General features: G+C 39.6%; 1 protein-coding gene across 4 annotated transcripts in view; it reads left to right on the forward strand.

Moving 5' to 3' along the window:
• Positions 1-10,039: 10,039 nt before the first annotated feature.
• Positions 10,040-17,931, forward strand: part of SMC2 (structural maintenance of chromosomes 2) — a 51,103-nt gene continuing 43,211 nt past the window's right edge. For 2 of the 4 annotated variants that reach the window (XR_015169284.1, XM_086414515.1), the window contains exons 1-5: positions 10,129-10,806; positions 11,874-12,092; positions 12,716-12,865; positions 14,809-14,931; positions 15,530-15,568. Coding sequence is in view for 3 of the 4 variants with exons in the window: in XM_086414515.1 (XP_086270641.1) it covers positions 11,925-12,092; positions 12,716-12,865; positions 14,809-14,931; positions 15,530-15,568 (480 nt within the window). In the remaining variant the exon portion in view is untranslated. Of the gene's footprint in view, positions 11,164-11,873; positions 12,093-12,715; positions 12,866-14,808; positions 14,932-15,529; positions 15,569-17,931 lie in introns of all 4 variants that reach the window. The other 2 variants (XM_086414516.1, XM_086414517.1) reach the window with 2 other exon arrangements.

Here is a 17,931-nt window from a genome sequence, read left to right on the forward strand (position 1 = left end):
TTAGGATATGTCTTCATCATAAATCTGCCCTCAATTCCCCAGTGTATAGTTAAATTCCCTTATCCTCTTAAACAGCATGACCCCCATTTTAATTCCCCTAGACATAAAATGCTGAATTATAGCTTATTTATGAGTTTCATGAATAAGACTAATTTGATTGCCATTTGCAGACAAATTCTCACCAGGTTATTACACTCCTAGATCTCATTAACTAATAAAAAATATAGCAAATAAAAATTATTCTAAATTAGTCTTCCAAGAAGAATTGCTGGCAACATTTCTTTGTACAAAAAGAAGATTCTACCAACCAACCCTAACAAGAGCAGTTCTTCCTGTTGTACCTGCTCAAGACGTTTACCTATACTAAATCCAATCTATTTTTTATGAATATTTACAAGTCCACCCTTTAGCCTGTTACAGCATTTACTCTAGTGGAACATTGCTACTTCCCTAAGAATTCATTCCCTGTGAGCAGTGTTTAAAATGCTTCAGCTTTCATTCTTGACCTAAGCCTGAGTACCCACTATAAGTCCAAGCATGACTGAGAATGCCCACGCATCTGGTGAAATAGGCCAGCTGGGGTTTCTATGACTTGAGGGCTTCAGCAATCACATGGAAAGAACAATTATTTGAGGCATTGAGACTGATAGCTACTACTAAGGCAGAATAAGAGTGCTGTAAAAAGTTACGCTTTACAATCAATAAAATAAGAACTGATATCCACCACGGTATAAGCTCTGTAAGGCAGAAATTCTTGCTGTACTGCTCACTGATATTGTGAGCGCTCAAGCATTTGCTGAATAACTAGATGGACTTTCGTCCCAGTGCTACTCTAATCTTTAGTTCTATGATCCACCTTCTTTGTCTATAAAACAGAGATGATAATAATATGGAATTGTTGGCTAACATGAAGTAACATAACAAAAGTATATTAGGATTTTTTTTTTTCAAGCAACTACCCACAGATTGGGAGAGGAGATGTTGAAATGGCAGAAAAGACTTGGTGACATGGTCTTCCTTGTCCAGTGACAAAGGATATAAATAGAACTTGATCTGGATTGCTGAAGACCCCCTGAACTCTACTGTGAATGTCCTACAAATGCAGATGTTTTGAAGGGAAATGCCCTCAAACTCTTACAAATATATTGATGTTACACTGCCCTGGTCTGTCCCTTAGGAGCCCAAGGGCAAGATCCCACCCTTATGAGAATGAGTGGGATTTGAGGAAAATGGAGTAGAGGAAGGGTGGAGACTGAAAGGTAATAAACCAGGGATTTTCTATCTGCCATGTACCGGATGTGCAACGGAAGTGGGGTGGAAGTCAGTATTTGGAAACCAGGTGGGAATGAGAAGGAAAAGAGATAGTAATCAAGGTAATTTCTAAGTTTCTGTGCATGTTAGTGTTTGAGTATCACACAAATCTCTAGGAATTTAAGTAAGGGCAAAAATAACAATCAAACAACCACCAACACTCATTTGAAAAATCTGAAAAACAGAGAATGAGTGTTCTCTGATTTAGAAAAAACAACCACCTTAATAATCTTTACAGGTTTGTGTAATAGTTCATGCATTTGATAATCATTTATGAAGAACAACTCTGTGTCAAGAACCGCACTGGAGGCGAGGTTTACAGACCCTGATAAAGTAAGACCACTGACATCATGGTGCTCACAGTGGGGAAAGACAACTATATAAATGAATAAATAGAATACCATGTAACATAAGTCTGTGTGTTTAATAAAGGAGTGGGAAGGAAGAGTGTGATTATACCTGGACAGAAGCTAGAAATGTGGTTATACCTGAATTGTATTCTTTCGACCTGAAACTTCAGCTATTCCAGCATCACTAGAAGCTTGTTTTTATTTTACAGGTCAAAAGAGCAAGGACAAGGAAAAGTATATGGCTGAGAGCTCTGAGAAGCCAGCAGCCGTCAATGCTCATTCCATGGCAGATTCTTTATGAATGTCACAGTGGCCCCTGGTTGTAGTTGTTGTTCAGTTGCTCAGTCGTATCCAACTCTGTGACCCCATGGACTGCAGCACACCAGGCTTCCCTATGTTCACTACCTCCTGGAGGTTGCTCAAACTCATGTCCATTGAGTCAGTGATGCCATCCAGTCGTATCATCCTCTATCATCCCCTTCTGCTCCTGCCCTCAATCTTTCCCAGCATCAGGGTCTTCCCCAATGAGTCTGCTCTTAGAATCAGGTGGCCAAAGTACTGGAGCTCAGCATCAGTCCTTCCAATGAATATTCAGGGTTGTTTTCCTTTAAGATTGACTGGTTTGATCTCCTTGCTGTTCAAGGGACCCTCAAGAGTCTTCTCCAGCACCACCGTTTGAAAGCATCGATTTTTTGGTGCTCAGTCTTCATTATGGTCTAACTCTTACATCTGTACATGACTGCTGGAAGAACTATAGCTTTGACTGTACAGACCTTTGTAGGCAAAGTGATATTTCTGCTTTATAATACTCTGTCTAGGTCTGTCATACCTTTTCTTCCAAGGAGCAAGTGTCTTTTAATTTCATGGCTACAGTCACCATCTGCAATGATTTGGGAGCCGAGGAAAATAAAATCTGCCACTGTTTCCATTTTTTCCTCATCTATTTGCCATGAAGTGATGGGGCCAAATGCCATGATCTTAGTTTTCTGAATGTTGAGTTTTAAGGCAGCGTTTTCACTTTCCTCTTTCACTTTCATCAAGAGGTTCTTTAGTTCTTCACTTTCTTCCATTAGGGAGGTGTCATCTGCATCTCTGAGATTATTGATATTTCTCCCAGTGATCTTGATTCCAGCTTGTGATTCATCCAGTCTGGCATTTTGCATGATGTACTCTGTATACAAGATAAATAAAAAGAGTGACAATATACAGCTTTGACCTATACCTTTCCCAATTTTGAACCAGTCCATTGTTCCATGTCCAGTTCTAACTGTTGCTTCTTGACCTGAATACAGGTTTCTCAGGAAGCAGGTAAGGTGGTCTGGTATTCTCATCTTTTTAAGAATTTTCTACAGTTTTTTGTGATCCACACAAAGGCTTTAGCAGAAATAGATGTTTTTTTCTGGAATTCTCTTGCTTTTTCTGTGATCCAATGTATTTTGGCAATTTGATTTCTGGTTCCTCTGCTATTTCTAAATCCAGCTTCTTGAGGCCTATCTTGAAGGATTTTGAGAATCACCTTCCTAGCATGTGAAATGAATGCAATTGTAGGGTAATCTGAACATTCTTTGGTTTTACCCTTCTTAGGGATTGGAATGAAAACTGACTTTTTCCAGTCCTGTGGCCACTGCTGAGTTTTCCAAATTTGCTGGCATAGTGATTGCAGCACTTAAGCAGCATCTTCTTTTAGCATTTGAAATAGGTGGTTGCTGGTGGCATTACACAAATAGAACGTGCTAGCTGGTGTAAAAAAATTTTCAATGTCAGATTAATGAAATAATCACCACCATTAACTTGTTGAATCTTATAATGTTGAATAGTTTAATGATTATGTTGTATATTTCAATATTTTCCAAGTCCTTTGACTTTTTAAATCTATTCTTTTCCTTTACCTTAATCAGAAAGCAGCAGATAAATCTCCCAAATTTATTCATATTCAAACAATATTGTGCTAGGTACTGAGGAATGTCAGAAGGTATGTCACAGTAGGAATACAGGTTAGAAGTAAAGTCTAGATAAAGGGTTAAGGGATTACATAAGAACCTGAAAATAATTCTCCCAGAAATGGATCAAATTTAGGGTTTCAAATATATGTAGAAATACACATGGAAGTAGATATGGAGAGGGGATAAGTTCAGCATGTGCAAAGACGTAAAAACGTAGAAGAGAACATCATTATTTCAAAATAGATAACAAGTTTTTCAAAATGGCACATAAAATTTTTCATAATCTGGCTTCAGCTCAGTTCAGTCTCTCAGTTATGTCCAACTCTTTGCTACCCCATGAATCACAGCACGCCAGGCCTCCCTGTCAATCACCAACTCCAGAGTTCACTCAAACTCATGTCCATCGAGTTGGTGATGCCATCCAGCCATCTCATCCTCTGTTGTCCCCTTCTCCTCCTGCCCTCAATCCCTCCCAGCATCAGTGAGTCAACTCTTCTCATGAGGTGGCCAAAGTATTAGAGTTTCAGCTTCAATATCAGTCCTTCCAATGAACACCCAGGACTGATATCCTTTATCATGGACTGGTTGGATCTCCTTGCAGTCCAAGGGACTCTCAAGAGTCTTCTCCAACACCACAGTTCAAAAGCATCAATTCTTCGGTGCTCAGCTTTCTTCACAGTCCAACTCTTACATCCATACATGATCACTGGAAAAACCATAGCCTTGACTAGATGGATCTTTGTTGGCAAAGTAATATCTCTGCTTTTGAATATGCTATCTAGGTTGGTCATAACTTTCCTTCCAAGGAGTAAGCATCTTTTAATTTCATGTCTGCAATCACCATCTGCAATGATTTTGGAGCCCCCCAAAATAAAGTCTGACACTGATTCCACTGTTGCCCCATCTATTTCCCATGAAGTGATGGGACCAGATGCCATGATCTTAGTTTTCTGAATGTTGAGCTTTAAGCCAACTTTTTCACTCTCCTCTTTCACTTTAATCAAGAGGCTTTTTAGTTCCTCTTCACTTTCTGCCATAAGGGTGGTGTCATCTGCATATCTGAGGTTATTGATATTTCTCCCGGCACTCTTGATTCCAGCTTGCTTCTTCCAGCCCAGCGTTTCTCATGATGTACTCGGCACATAAGTTAAATAAGCAGGGTGATAGTATACAGCCTTGACGTACTCCATCCTACACTAAATCTTGCTACTTCTTGCCTCTTACAACTGTGTTTATCGTCCATGCCCTTGCTTGTGCAATCTATCATTTATAATGCCTTTCACTCTTCCTCTGGTTAATTTCTTTATGCATGTCATCTCTATTCATCTATGGACTCCTTAGGGACAGGCCCACATCTTATCCATATTTGTATTCCAGAACATAGTAGATTCTTAGAATAAGGTAGGCATTGTATAACAGCCTATTGAATTCATCTATTCATTTTAAAAGTTGACACTTTTTTTTGTCATTGGTTGGTGCTTGGTTTATAGTAGTGAACAACAAATGACAAGGTAATCTAAGGAAGAAGTTACAGGACCTGAGTCCTAGGAAAGTAGATGGAGAATAAATTACAAAAGGCCAGGCATGCCATCTTAGAGAGGTTAGAATTAATTCTATAGGCAATTTTCACCAAGAGTTTATACAGAGTAAAGAGATGTCATATTTCTGATATAGAAACATATATTTTGTAGGACATTTAGAAAGAGCAGAGACTGGTGGCTAGTAAGTATTGCTGAGGTAGAAATTTAAGTAGGAATTTGAATAATGTAACAGAGAGAGAAAACTCTGGTTACTGAAGGGGCAGATCTTGTGGAAAATATCTAAGAGTGATATCTAGTACGAACTGAGCTGGTAATAAAAGGAAACCAACTGAAAGACGGTCAAGCAGATGTGTGTGGACTTGAAGTAAAAAGTAGTAAGGGACCACTGTGAAGGGGAGAACGATGAAATGAGAACGGTATTTGAGAAAGGGGAGTGAATAATCCTCCCCGTAAAGGAAGGGCTGTGGCAAAGCAGAAGAGCAATGAGATGAGTAGCTTTGGCTGGTAACCAGTGTGGAAGTCATAAAAGCCAAAGAGAACAGGAAACACTGAAATAAGAAATACAAAATAAGTACCAAGAGACTGGATTTTATGAGTAGTGCATGAAAATATTTTCTTAAGAGCCGATACCAGACATCTTTCTCTGTTTTCTAGGAAAAGCTCATTTGAATGTGGAATTGAAAATCTGAAAGCAAGGTTCAGCAGGAGCAAAACAAAGATCACTGATGTGCTTCATGAAAGGTAAGTGGAAGGGCCTCCTCTAACCTAGTTGACTGAAATTCTCTTCATAAAGTCATAGAACTACTTAAAATATAACTATTGTCATACAAACCATATACTATGCACAGTAACAAAACCCAGAAAATTCAAAATGCCAGAAACAAACTGAAAATGTCAAGAGCAGGCACTGACAGGCAGCCTTCCAACATTTATTTTATACTTGGCTATAGTGCTCAGGGGGCTTCCCATGTGGCTTTCCCTGTGGCTCAGTGGTAAAAAATCATCTTCCTATGCAGGAGACACAAGAGGTGTGGGTTCAATCCCTGGTGGGAAGATCCCCTGGAGAAAAGAATGGCAACCCACTCCAGTATTCTTGCCTGGGAAATCCTATGATCAGAGGAGCCTGGTGGGTACAATCTATGGGGTCTCAAAAGTCAGACACAACTGAATGATTAAACAACAGCAATAGGGCTCAGGAGCCAGTGGCTGGGTTCTGAGGTACAAGCAGTAGCCCTTGAGCTTCAGTGAGCCAGAGGAGCTGGAACTAGGCCCTTATATGAAACCTGCAGCCTTAAGATCTGCCAGTCATTGCGATTGGAAAAGCTCCACATACTAGACTCTGGAAGAGGTAAGAAGGTTTGTTTTTTGTTTGGAGCTTTGCATAGGGGGATAAAACAAAAGCTACTTGTGATAAATTAAAACCACAGACCTGCAACAGACATGAATTTATAATATCTGTATAATTCAGGAACCACAAACTGAGAAACAATTATTTACAAATGTTCCCAGATCTTTAAGAGCCAAAGAACCCTGGCATAAACAAATGTGTAAGTGCTCTGAAGGGACCCTTTCACAACTTGGGACATAAGAGACTCCCATAAACCAAACAACCCCATCCAAGAACAGCACCACAGGAGGAAACAAATCACTATGAGTAAGAGTCAGCAACTGTTGCAGAGTTAGGAACTCAAAAGCTTGAAATAGTAGAAGTACCTAAAAAAGAAGATAAAGATATTTAACTTGACTAAGAAGGCAAAATAATAGAAATCAGAAGGAAAATACAAGCAGATTTCACAAGGAACCAAACAGAACGCGTAGTACTGAAGACAGTGTGCTCAGCTGAATCTGCCTCTGCGGCCCATGGACCGTAGCACGCCAGGCTGCTCTGTCCATGGTATTTTCCAGGTGAGATTACTAGCGTGGGTCACCACCCTCTACTCCAGAGGATCTTCCCAACTCAGGGACTGAACCCGCATTTCTCTTGTCTCCTGCATTGGCAGGTGGATTCTTTACCACTGGCACCACCTGGTAAGCCCAATGAAAACAACATTGTCATTGAAATGAAAATAAATGTGTCTAGGTGAAAGAATATAATCACCTCCTTTTTTAGTCTTCATTTTAAATTATGCTCAGCTGGCATTCTTTCCAAGCTTGCACATTGGTTTTATTTGGTGTATTCAAAATGTGCTGCTACTCAATACAACTTTGCAATATGAACTTCAGTTCTTCCCACTGAACCCAAAATTTAATCTCTCAACAAAATGAACCAAACTTTCATTATTTCTGCAATGAAGGTTAAAATTATCCCCGCCCCATTTCTGTCCTAAATTCCAGCAAAAGAGGATTGACTGTTACATAGAATTTTGTAGGACTCCAAAATTAGAAAAGTGAGGCTTTGGGAAGTGGGTCCCTCTCAGTGCCCTGGAAGAGAAGATCAAGTCTTTTTCCTAGGTCCTGTTTTATTTATTGCTGGTACTACTGCCTTCTACATAAGGACAAAGACTCCACCTGCCCACCAGTGTTCAAGCTAATTTAGTTTTGGTTGTGCTGGGTCTTCATTGCTGCATGCCAGCCTTCTCTAGTTGCGGTGACTGCGGGCTACTCTCTAGTTGTGGTGCATAGGCTTCTCATTGTGGTGGCTGCTCCTGTTGCAGGGCACAGGTCTACTGTGCGCAGGCTTCAGTAGTTGCGGCACATGGGCTCAGTAGTTGTGATGCGTGGATTAGTCGCCCTATGGCATGAGGAATCTTCCAGGACCAGGGACCAAACCTGTATCCCCTGCATTGACAGGCAGATTCTTAACCACTGGACCATAGAGAAGTATTCAAATGCTTTTGATTCACGGTGATGAAACAAGAACAGTGCCCTATTTATACTGTATCTACCCTATACTCCATGGGCTTGAGTTTGAACAAACTCTGGGTTTGGAAAGACACGGAAGCCTGGTGTGCTGCAGTCCACAGGACTGCAAAGAGTTTGACACTATTTAGCAACTGAACAGGGAGAAGGCAATGGCACCCCACTCCAGTACTCTTGCTGGGAAAATCCCATGGACGGAGGAGCCTGGTAGGCTGCAGTCCATGGGGTTGCTAAGAGTCGGACACGACTGAGCGACTTCACTTACACTTTTCACTTTCATGCATTGGAGGAGGAAATGGCAACCCACTCCGGTGTTCTTGCCTGGAGAATCCCAGGGACGGCGGGGCCTGGTGGGCTGCCATCTATGGGGTCGCACAGAGTCGGACATGGCTGAAGCGACTTAGCAGCAGCAGCAACTGAACAACAACCCTATAGTCTATCTTTACTTCCATTCCTAATCTCTCCACATTAGAGGGGTTTTAGTGGCTTCATGCCTTGGTGTTCACTTCTCTATGGTGATCTCAGGGGCCAGTTTTAACAGCAAGTTCATCTGTACTAACTGCAATTCGTTAGCGCTTTGGATATGCTCTAAGACTAAAACTGCTGTAGACCTCTCCTTCTATAGGCAATTTTCACTATAATAATTACTTTTAGTGGAAGTAGTTAGATATATCTATGTGTATAACTACCCAGAAGTCCTTACACAGCATAAGTGCATTTGTGTGTATTTTTTCATCCACTTGACTTAAAAAATATCAGCTGGTTATTAATTTATTAAAATAGTGCAAAGGGTAACAATGTCTGTCCTAACACTTACATTTTCACCCCAAAGAACTATTTATTTCACAACTTTATAAAATTCACATTTGGGTCTGTTGGCAAATTAAAATTCTTCATTCTCAAAGAGATGAAATGAGGAGGACACAGTTGAAAAGAAATGTATTTAAGACTGAAGAGAATCAATACAATGAAGAGCTGTGACGTACAGGGGATGAAGGAATCACCATAGACAAAGCTAAGTGTTAGTCATTCAGTAGTGTCCCACTCTTTGCAACCCCATGGACTGTAGCCTGCCACGCTCCTCTGTCCATGTGATTTCCCAGGCAAGAATACTGAAGTGGGTAGCCATTCCCTTCTCTAGGAAATCTTTCCAATCCAGGGATCAAACCCTGGTCTCCTGCCTTGCAGGGACATTCTTTACTATCTCAACCACCATGAAATAGCAACAAGGCAAAAATAACTGGGTGACTAAATGTTGTTAGGCCTGTAACGACTGACTTACCTAAGTGGGTGAGATAAGAGTAAATAATTTTTCTTATACAAACAGAAAATCCCCACAAAACTTTTAATTCTCCCAAGTAGAAAAGATTTTCAAATCAATGGTTCATTCTTGGTAGCCTGACTGGTGTCCAATACTGCAAAGTCAATAGAGGCCAAGAAAGCAACTTTAAATATATAACCTAAAATAGCATGCTGGCCGCATCATCTCTTTTACACATCACCTAGGGAAAGCACTATAGAGCACTATGAAGCTATGTCCTTCCTAACTCATTAGTATCAACATGCTTAACTGTGAGTAAACTGCCTGTTTTTTTGTTTTTTTTTTTTTAAGAAAAATACACACTGATAACAGCTTCTGTTATTACTAGCACTGGAGTCTGTACACGAAGAGAAGTAAACATACTAGCTCAGGAGCAAGACCGCGTGGAAACAAACCTCAGCTTCCCGGCTCACTACTTGGAATAAGTTGCTTAACCTGTGACTCAGTTTGCTCATTTGTAAAATGAGAACAATAACACGGATTTCATAGGGTTGCTAAGATTTTAACAAGCGCCTGAAACGCAACCTGGCACCCGAAATCAATAAATATCAGCTGTTATAAGGTGTTTCCCCTAAAATTCTCTGAAATTGTTAGTTCTGCTATTGCTTATCATTCTACAGCTTTTCAGAAAAACGAGGGGAACTCCTATTCGTCCAGCCTCTACTATCAGCCCCACTCAACTTCTCCCGCGGGCGCTGCACAACTCTGGTGACAGCCTTATCGGCCCTTTGGGACAGGAAACCCGAGCCCGCCAGGGTCCTTCGCCGGCGAGGGGCGGAGCCAGAACGCGATCCACAGTCCTCAGAAGTTCGTTCGGCGCCGCCCCAGCCGCAACAAGGTGCAGCTTCCATTTAGAGGACCCTGGCCCAGCCCAGAGGGATTCTGAGGCAGAACGAGGAGACCGACACGAAGCCATCCTGCTTCCGGTACTTGGAGACCCCAGAGGCCTGCCCCACTGAATCCCGCCGGGCCTGAGAGGAGGCGGGGCTTCCCGGGCGCGATGACGGCCAGACCCGGCCTGCGGCAGGGCGGGGCCGGCGAGCGCGAGGCCCCCAGGCTGAGGTGCGGGGCTGCCCGAGGTGTGCCGGATACCGAGCTCAACAATTGCCGCCAGCTTCTTTAGTCCTCAGGTCCGACCCGTCGCTTTTCCTGAGCCGCCCTCTTTTCGACCTTCTTTTCTATCTCTTTGTCCCTTTAACTGCTTGATGGAAGAGAAAAATGGAACTTTTAAGTCAGGCATCTCTGAGGCACCAGCCAATGGAATAGGTAGTGGAGGTGGGGTCCTGTGCTCGCGCCGAAATTCAAAGGCAAAAATAGTTCCGCTTCGGTGCCGCGCGCGGTGCAAATGTAGGAGTAGCTTTGGTGGCTTTCGCCTCTTAGCGCCCGAAGCTGGGCAAGACTGGCGCACTCTCTGCCCTAGTGACTAGGAAGAGCTTCGGCTGCGCCTCAAGCCCAGGCGACCTGACGCAGCGGCGGGGCAGGTGCGTGCGCGCGGCCGGTTGGGCCTAGCCGGGCATTCTTGGCGGGAAATGGGCGTCGGGGGCTGGGGAGCAGAGTAGCAAGGAACTTGAGAGTAAATTTAGTCCTAAAGGGATTCGTAGCAGAATGACTAGTTCCTGTCCAGCCTTGGAGTAGGGCGAGCAAGGGTTGACAGAAAGGCCTGGTGGGGCGAGGGAAGAGCCTGACTAAAAGCAAAAACCTTCAGCTGTTTATCTGGGGTATATCTACTGATGCTTAAACACTTACAGACCACCCGCCCATCCCGCGCCTTCGAGTCAGGCAGCATTCCGGCATACAACGGTGAACGTAGAAGAGCTACGAAGATTACATTATGATAAGTTGGGTAGAGCAATAAATAAGTACTGATTAGTGTCAGCTGTAAGTCCGTGAAGGAAAAAGCAGAGGGAGGGAATGGGTAGAGGGTATTTTTTTATATACGAGAGTATGTGACTTTTGAGTAAAGACGTGAGTGATATAAAGGAGAGTGAGCCATATCAGTGTCCGGGATAAGTGCATTCTCGGCAAAGGGGATGCGATGGTAAATGATCAGTAATCTGTTAGCTGGAGTATGATAACGGTGGAAGATTATAAGCCTGGTGAAGTAGGTGGTTGGCTTCCAGGTTCAATTAACTTCTGCGTATGTGCGTGCTGAGTCACTTTAGTCGTGTCTGACTCGTGGCGACCCCATGGACTGTAGCTCACTGGGGTCCTCTGTCCATGGGATTCTCCAGGAAAGAACCCTGGAGTGGGTTGCCCTGCCCTCCTGCAGGGGATCTTCCCGACCTAGGGATGGAACCCACATCTCCCGTGGCTCCTGCATTGCAAGAGATTTCCTTTATCGCTGAGCCACCGGGAAGCCCAGTTAACTTCTAAATAGAGGCTAATTCTTGTATATTTTTAAGTTAAAGAAAGATACCTTTACATCAGAGGAAATAGCTTAGCAAGTGGCTGTTTTATTTCTATTGCGCTGTCATTCTTATGGTCTAGTCTATATATTATGATTCCAGTTTTACATTCCACTTATGCGTTGTTTTTCTCTTTTGTACAGAACTGCTTTGTGGCTTGATTTCTAGCAGACCTGTCCAAGTCAGTAGTGAAAATGCACATTAAGTCAGTCATTCTTGAGGGATTCAAGTCCTATGCTCAGAGGACTGAAGTCAATGGCTTTGACCCTCTGTTCAATGCTATCACTGGTTTAAATGGTAGTGGAAAATCCAACATATTGGACTCCATCTGCTTTTTGCTGGGCATCTCCAACCTGTCTCAGGTAAAGTGTAAACTTTCTGATTTATGTGAATTTAAGTTTGAGGAACCTCAAGGGAATTTTTGCACTTGGAGAGTACCAGTATTACCAATATTCTCTTCATTTGCATTTTTATGTGAATTATCTTCTACCTCACTGCAGTCCTTTAAAGGTAGGTATTATTACTCCATATTTTAGGTGAGAACGTAGAAACTTAGAGTTGCTTAAGGTTAATCCTCTAAAGATGTTTGAAGCAACACTGAAACTCACACATTCTCATTCCAGAGTTTGTATACTTTCCACCTGCACCCACCCTCATTATAATGTCTTTTTAGGATCTACTATTGGAATTGAATGGATAGTGAAATTTTTAGACACTGTCTTTCCATAAATTTTTCAAATGAGCTCTTGTTAAGAAATGAGTAGAAAACAGTTTAGCTCAGGATTAAAAAAGTCCTATGGAGAGAGAGGCCTATTTCAGGTCGATGTCCATTTTCTTTGCTTTCCTTGTCTATGAATACCACTACCTGTTCTTGACTTATTAATGGATACTACATGGGTGGTTTTCCAACAGCAAGAAAGCTATTTTTAGTGCTATTTTGTGCAGTACTGAGTTTTGTAACTGATAAACTTTTCCTTTATTTTAGGTTCGGGCTTCTAACTTACAAGATTTAGTTTACAAAAACGGGCAAGCTGGTATTACAAAAGCCTTGGTGTCAATCACCTTTGATAATTCTGACAAAAAGCAGAGTCCTTTAGGATTTGAGGTTCATGATGAAATTACAGTAACAAGGCAGGTGAGTGACTACTAAATATTTGGTTACCTAAAAACTTGTCTCGTGCATTTTGGCAATACGATTACTGGAAAGTTGATAAGCAAAACTGATGGATCAAATACTGACTAGATTCCTTAAGAATATCTTGTTTTGCTTAAGCAAATTCCACCATTTACCAAGTGGATTGAAAGGGATGTGAAATCCATCCGTACAAACACTCAGCCACACTTATTTAAACCATAAACCATGCACTTGAGTCTCTCTCTGTGCTGGAACACCTGTAGTTCTTGGGATTTCACTGTTTTCTGAGGTAACCCATTTTATGTTTGGAAATTAGAAAGTTAGTCTTATAAATTGAGCCATACCATAGTGTTTTTTTCAAGTTTTACACATAAATCCTAGTTATCTTGAGAGCACCAAGAGAACATGTAATTTATTCTTTATTTCAGTATATCTGTGTTCTTCTGTAAATCTGTTTTCTAAGCTAAATTCTCTAGGTCTTTCAATTGATATTTAGTTGTTTCTAGGTCTTCCACTTGTCTCATCACATGGAATGCAAATTTGCTCCAGTTTTATTTATACATGCACACATACACACATACATATTTTAATGGTTGGCACTTCAAATTGCATGTACCAGAACTGGTCTGGCTGGGACAGGATTAAGCAGAATTGTCACTTCTTTCATTTTAAGTACTCTACTTCTATTTTTCTCAATATGATGTTGAAGAGTTCATGATATATTATGAACTCATATCCGATTTACTTAAAATCACTCTTAAGTTGTTCATGTTATTACTTAGCCATATACTGCCATTTCTGCATCTAAGCAGGTTCTTGAAATCAGTGGAGGACCTTAACATTTGTCCCTTAAAATCTTTTTATCTTATTATAATCAGACCGTGTTTTCAGTTTGTCAGTTTTATCTTTAAAAATTCTGTTAATTCTCATTTACTCTTCATCTTAGCATTATGTAGCTTATAGATTTCCATCTCTATGTTAATGAAAACTCTGGTTGAAAAAAAAAAAAAAAGATTGACTAGATTGGGACAAAATCCTGTTCTCTGTCTTTAAACATCTATCGAATAATTACCTTTCAGGATTTTAAGAAAATCTGCTACTAGTCTACTCAAAATTCCTGTCTTCTTGTGGTCCATATGACTGTTTCTTCACCAGAATTTTGTTATAAAAACTTGCTCGAATTTCTTTAGGATATATTAGGATTGTTGTTCAAATATTAAGAACTGATCTACTATCCTAATACTGTCAGGAAAAGAAGTGAATTCATATTTATTTAATATTTATTAAGTGCTTGATGTGTGCTGGGCATTCTCAAATGCACTGGGAAATACAGATAGAAAGAATGAGAAACAAATCTTGTCTTTAAGGACCTCAGCAAATGGATGAGGCAGTCATACCTCCAAAATGACGATGTACATGCTGTAGTAGACAGAACAAGCTGATATCTAGTATAAGTTGTTCTTATTAAGCCCATGCTGCAGTTCCATGATTATTCTTTTTCTTTCAAATATTCATAAGGCTTATCTTTTATTAATCATTTTAGAGTCTTAACAAGAATTGTTACTAAAACTGTGTGTCTTTTGTTTTTGGTATTTGACTCCTTTGGAAATCAAAAAGTGGAGGAAGATGGGTCAGCCTCTGAGTATGGAAAGTTGTGGAAGAGGGTGATCAGGGATAGAAGCTACATTCTATACATCCTTGGAAACATAAAGGTGGAAGGCACCTTAAAGACCTAGTCCACTGCATGGGAGGTTAGGAGGCCCTAGATTAGAAGCCAGTCTCACATTGTTTTTGACCATGTTATACTTTCTTCACTATTTATCCTAGATTCGTTTGATTTATCATTAGTTGGAAAAAACAAAAGATAATGTATTTGGGAATTTATCATCTTAGCTCAAGATATGTGTGTTCATTTATGTCTTTTAAAATTATTTCCTTTGCAGGTAGTTATTGGTGGCAGAAATAAATATTTAATCAATGGAGTAAATGCAAACAATACCAGAGTATACGATCTCTTCTGTTCTGTTGGCCTTAATGTTAACAACCCTCACTTTCTCATCATGCAGGTATTTTGTTTGTGGACTTTATATCTTTCATAATAGTTTTGGCATCTTTTTTTAACTTACAAGAGAAATACATCTCTTTGGATTTTTCATTTTTTAATTTGCTGTTAGGCTGATGTTTGGGCACCTGTTAATAAATGTGGGTTAGTTATTTGTACTTACGTGTTCTGATATATTGCATACATTTGAATTTTGAAGAATATCTGGAATTAATTTTCTTTGACTTATCTTGGAGGGCCATTGTTCTAAAAAGTCAAGAGATGTTCAGTAATTATGCCAACATTTATTTACATGCTTACCCATTTTAGAGTTGGAGACTTACACGTCATTCCCTGTCTCAGAAATAACAGTCTTGAGTTGTCTTTGTATTATTTATGTAACTTATATCACTAGTAAGAAAGTAGCAAAACTCTAGAATTATAAGCTACCCTTGTTCTCAAATCTTAAAAAAGAAACATCTTTTCATGTAGGTGGGAGAAATAACTGCCCAAAGATTGGTGTATTAGGATATAACAGCTTTAGTACAGATAAACATGTATGCCTTTAGGTTATTCTTTCTGAATTTATTGTTATTACAGTAAGTTTGTCATTTTATTTTCAGGGCCGAATTACCAAAGTGATGAATATGAAACCTCCAGAGGTAAGAGCACTCTTTAAGCACCGTAAAAATAGTAATTGTAGATATTGCCTTAATGTTTTAGGTAATCAATTTTTAAACATAATTTTTCCATTATTAAAATTTTGGGGAACATTTATTTAAGAATGATTAGTGGAGAAAATAATTTTGTTTTTTAATATTTGACACCATGCCCTAGTTTTTTTAAGTGATATGATGTAAACTTTCAGAGCCTTAGTTTCCTCATCCATAATCTGAAGTCCATAACCTTTACCTCAAAATCTGTTCTGAGGATTAAATCAGAATCTTTAAAAGAAGCAAAAGGAAAGTCCTAGGACCTTGTTAAGCAGTTGTTTTTTTTTTTTTAATTGAGATATAATTGATAAAGTAGTTTCAGGTGTACACCAAAAAGATTTGATATATATATACAATATTCAGTATATGTGTATATCACAAAATGATCACCACAGTTTAGTCAACATTGATCACTGTATCAATGTGATACATTGATGTGATCATCTTTCAGAATTTTTTTTGAAGATGAGAACTTTTAAATTATACTCTCTACAATTTTCAAATATGCAGTTAAGTATTATCAACTGTAGTCACCATGCCATACATCACATCCCCAGGACCTTTTATTTTATAACTGGCACTTTTAACGTTTGCTCACCACCTATCCCCCACCTCTGTCAGATTAGAAAACTAATCTGTTTTCTGTATCTATGAGTTCAGTTTTGGGTTTTTTTTTTTTTTTTTTTAAGATCCTACTTGTAAGTGAAATTATACTGTATTATCTTTCTGTCAGACTTATTTCACTTAGCATAATGCCCGTGTGTTCTATCCATGCTGTTGCAAATGGCAGGATTTCCTTTTTGTATGTGTAAATAACATTCGATTTAATTTATATATATATATATATATATATTATATTCTTTATCCATTCATCCATCAGCAGACATTTAGGTTGATTCCATGTTTTTACTGTAACAAATGATGTTGCAGTTAACACGGAAGTGCAGAAAGCTTTTCAAATTAGTGTCTTTGGTTCCGTCAGATAAATGTCCTGAAGTGGAATTATTGGATCATATGGTAGTTCTATTTTGAATTTTTTGAGGAACCTCCATGCTATTTCCCATAATGGATACATCAGTTTACAGTCCCACAGACAGCATACAAGTTTTCCCTTTTCTCCACATATTCACCAGTCTTTGTTATTTTTTATCTTTTTGATAAAAGCCACTCCAACAGGTGATGGCTCATTGTGGTTTTGATTTGTATTTGCCTGATTTGTATTTGTGGATGGTTTCCTTTCCTATGCAGAAGCTTTTTAGTTTGATGTAGTCCTGCTTGTTTATTTTTGGTTTTAGTGCCTTTGCTTTTGGTATCAAATCCAAAAAAAAAATCATCACTAACACAGATGTCGGGAGCTTACCACTTACTTTTTTTCTAGGAGTTTTACGTGCCCATACAGTATTAAAAGAAATTTTGGTTCTAAAATAGCTTTTCTCAGCTGGTGTTCCATGTCAGAGTTAAACCCTATAGGAAGAGATTTGAGTGAAATTAATTCATTAGATATAATGGATTGCTTAAGACATTAAGACTTTGTTTTGGAGCCCCCTTGAGAAGAGTTGCTATGAAGGAATAAATGTTTTGTATCAGAAAAAAGGCTCTTTTGGTATTTTTATCTATGGAGAAGAACTAAAAAGACGACTGATAATTGATGATATTAGTCTGGTTTAACCACAGGTCACACTTACTTTCTTCAGATAACATCTTAAGGGAAACTTCTCATTCAAAATCTGCCCAATATATGGAAATCAAACTGGTTTTCAGAGAAATAATCCTCTTGAGGTAGGGATTGATAGTGATTAGAAGCTTCTGATAAAGGAATGCTAAAAAATTATCCTTATAAAATTGTAATTAGTGTTTGCCTTTTTCAGTGTACTCACGTGAATTACTTCTCAATGACACTGAGATACTTTCAGTCCTCAGCAGATGAACAAAGAGAGGAACAGGGAAAACTAAATTACTTGCCCAAGTTCTCAAAGTATCTGCCACAGTTGGAATGGAAATGTTAGGCCATGCTTCATCCTTGTAGGAACAAAACAGCTAAAGTCTCACTTGGAACAGGTTTAAGTAGAAATTTATAAATTGAAATATTAGTTAGCTTTTACTTTCTTATATTTGAAGGAAAAGAGAAAGAAGGAATGAAAGGTTGTTGCTGAATGAAAAAAGGCGGCTGGGATTCTTGGCCTCCGGAGGAGAATTCAATCCGGGGCGAGAGACGAGGCTTGATCGCTCAGAGCTTTGTGTGATAAAGTTTTATTAAAGTGTAAAGGAGATAGAGAAAGCTTCTGACATAGGCATCAGAAGGGGGCAGAAAG

This window comes from Bos grunniens, chromosome 8, assembly GCF_055505025.1.
Source record: "Bos grunniens cultivar Pamir isolate PY7600 chromosome 8, Bosgru_T2T1.0, whole genome shotgun sequence".
Classification (NCBI taxonomy): Eukaryota; Metazoa; Chordata; class Mammalia; order Artiodactyla; family Bovidae; genus Bos; species Bos grunniens.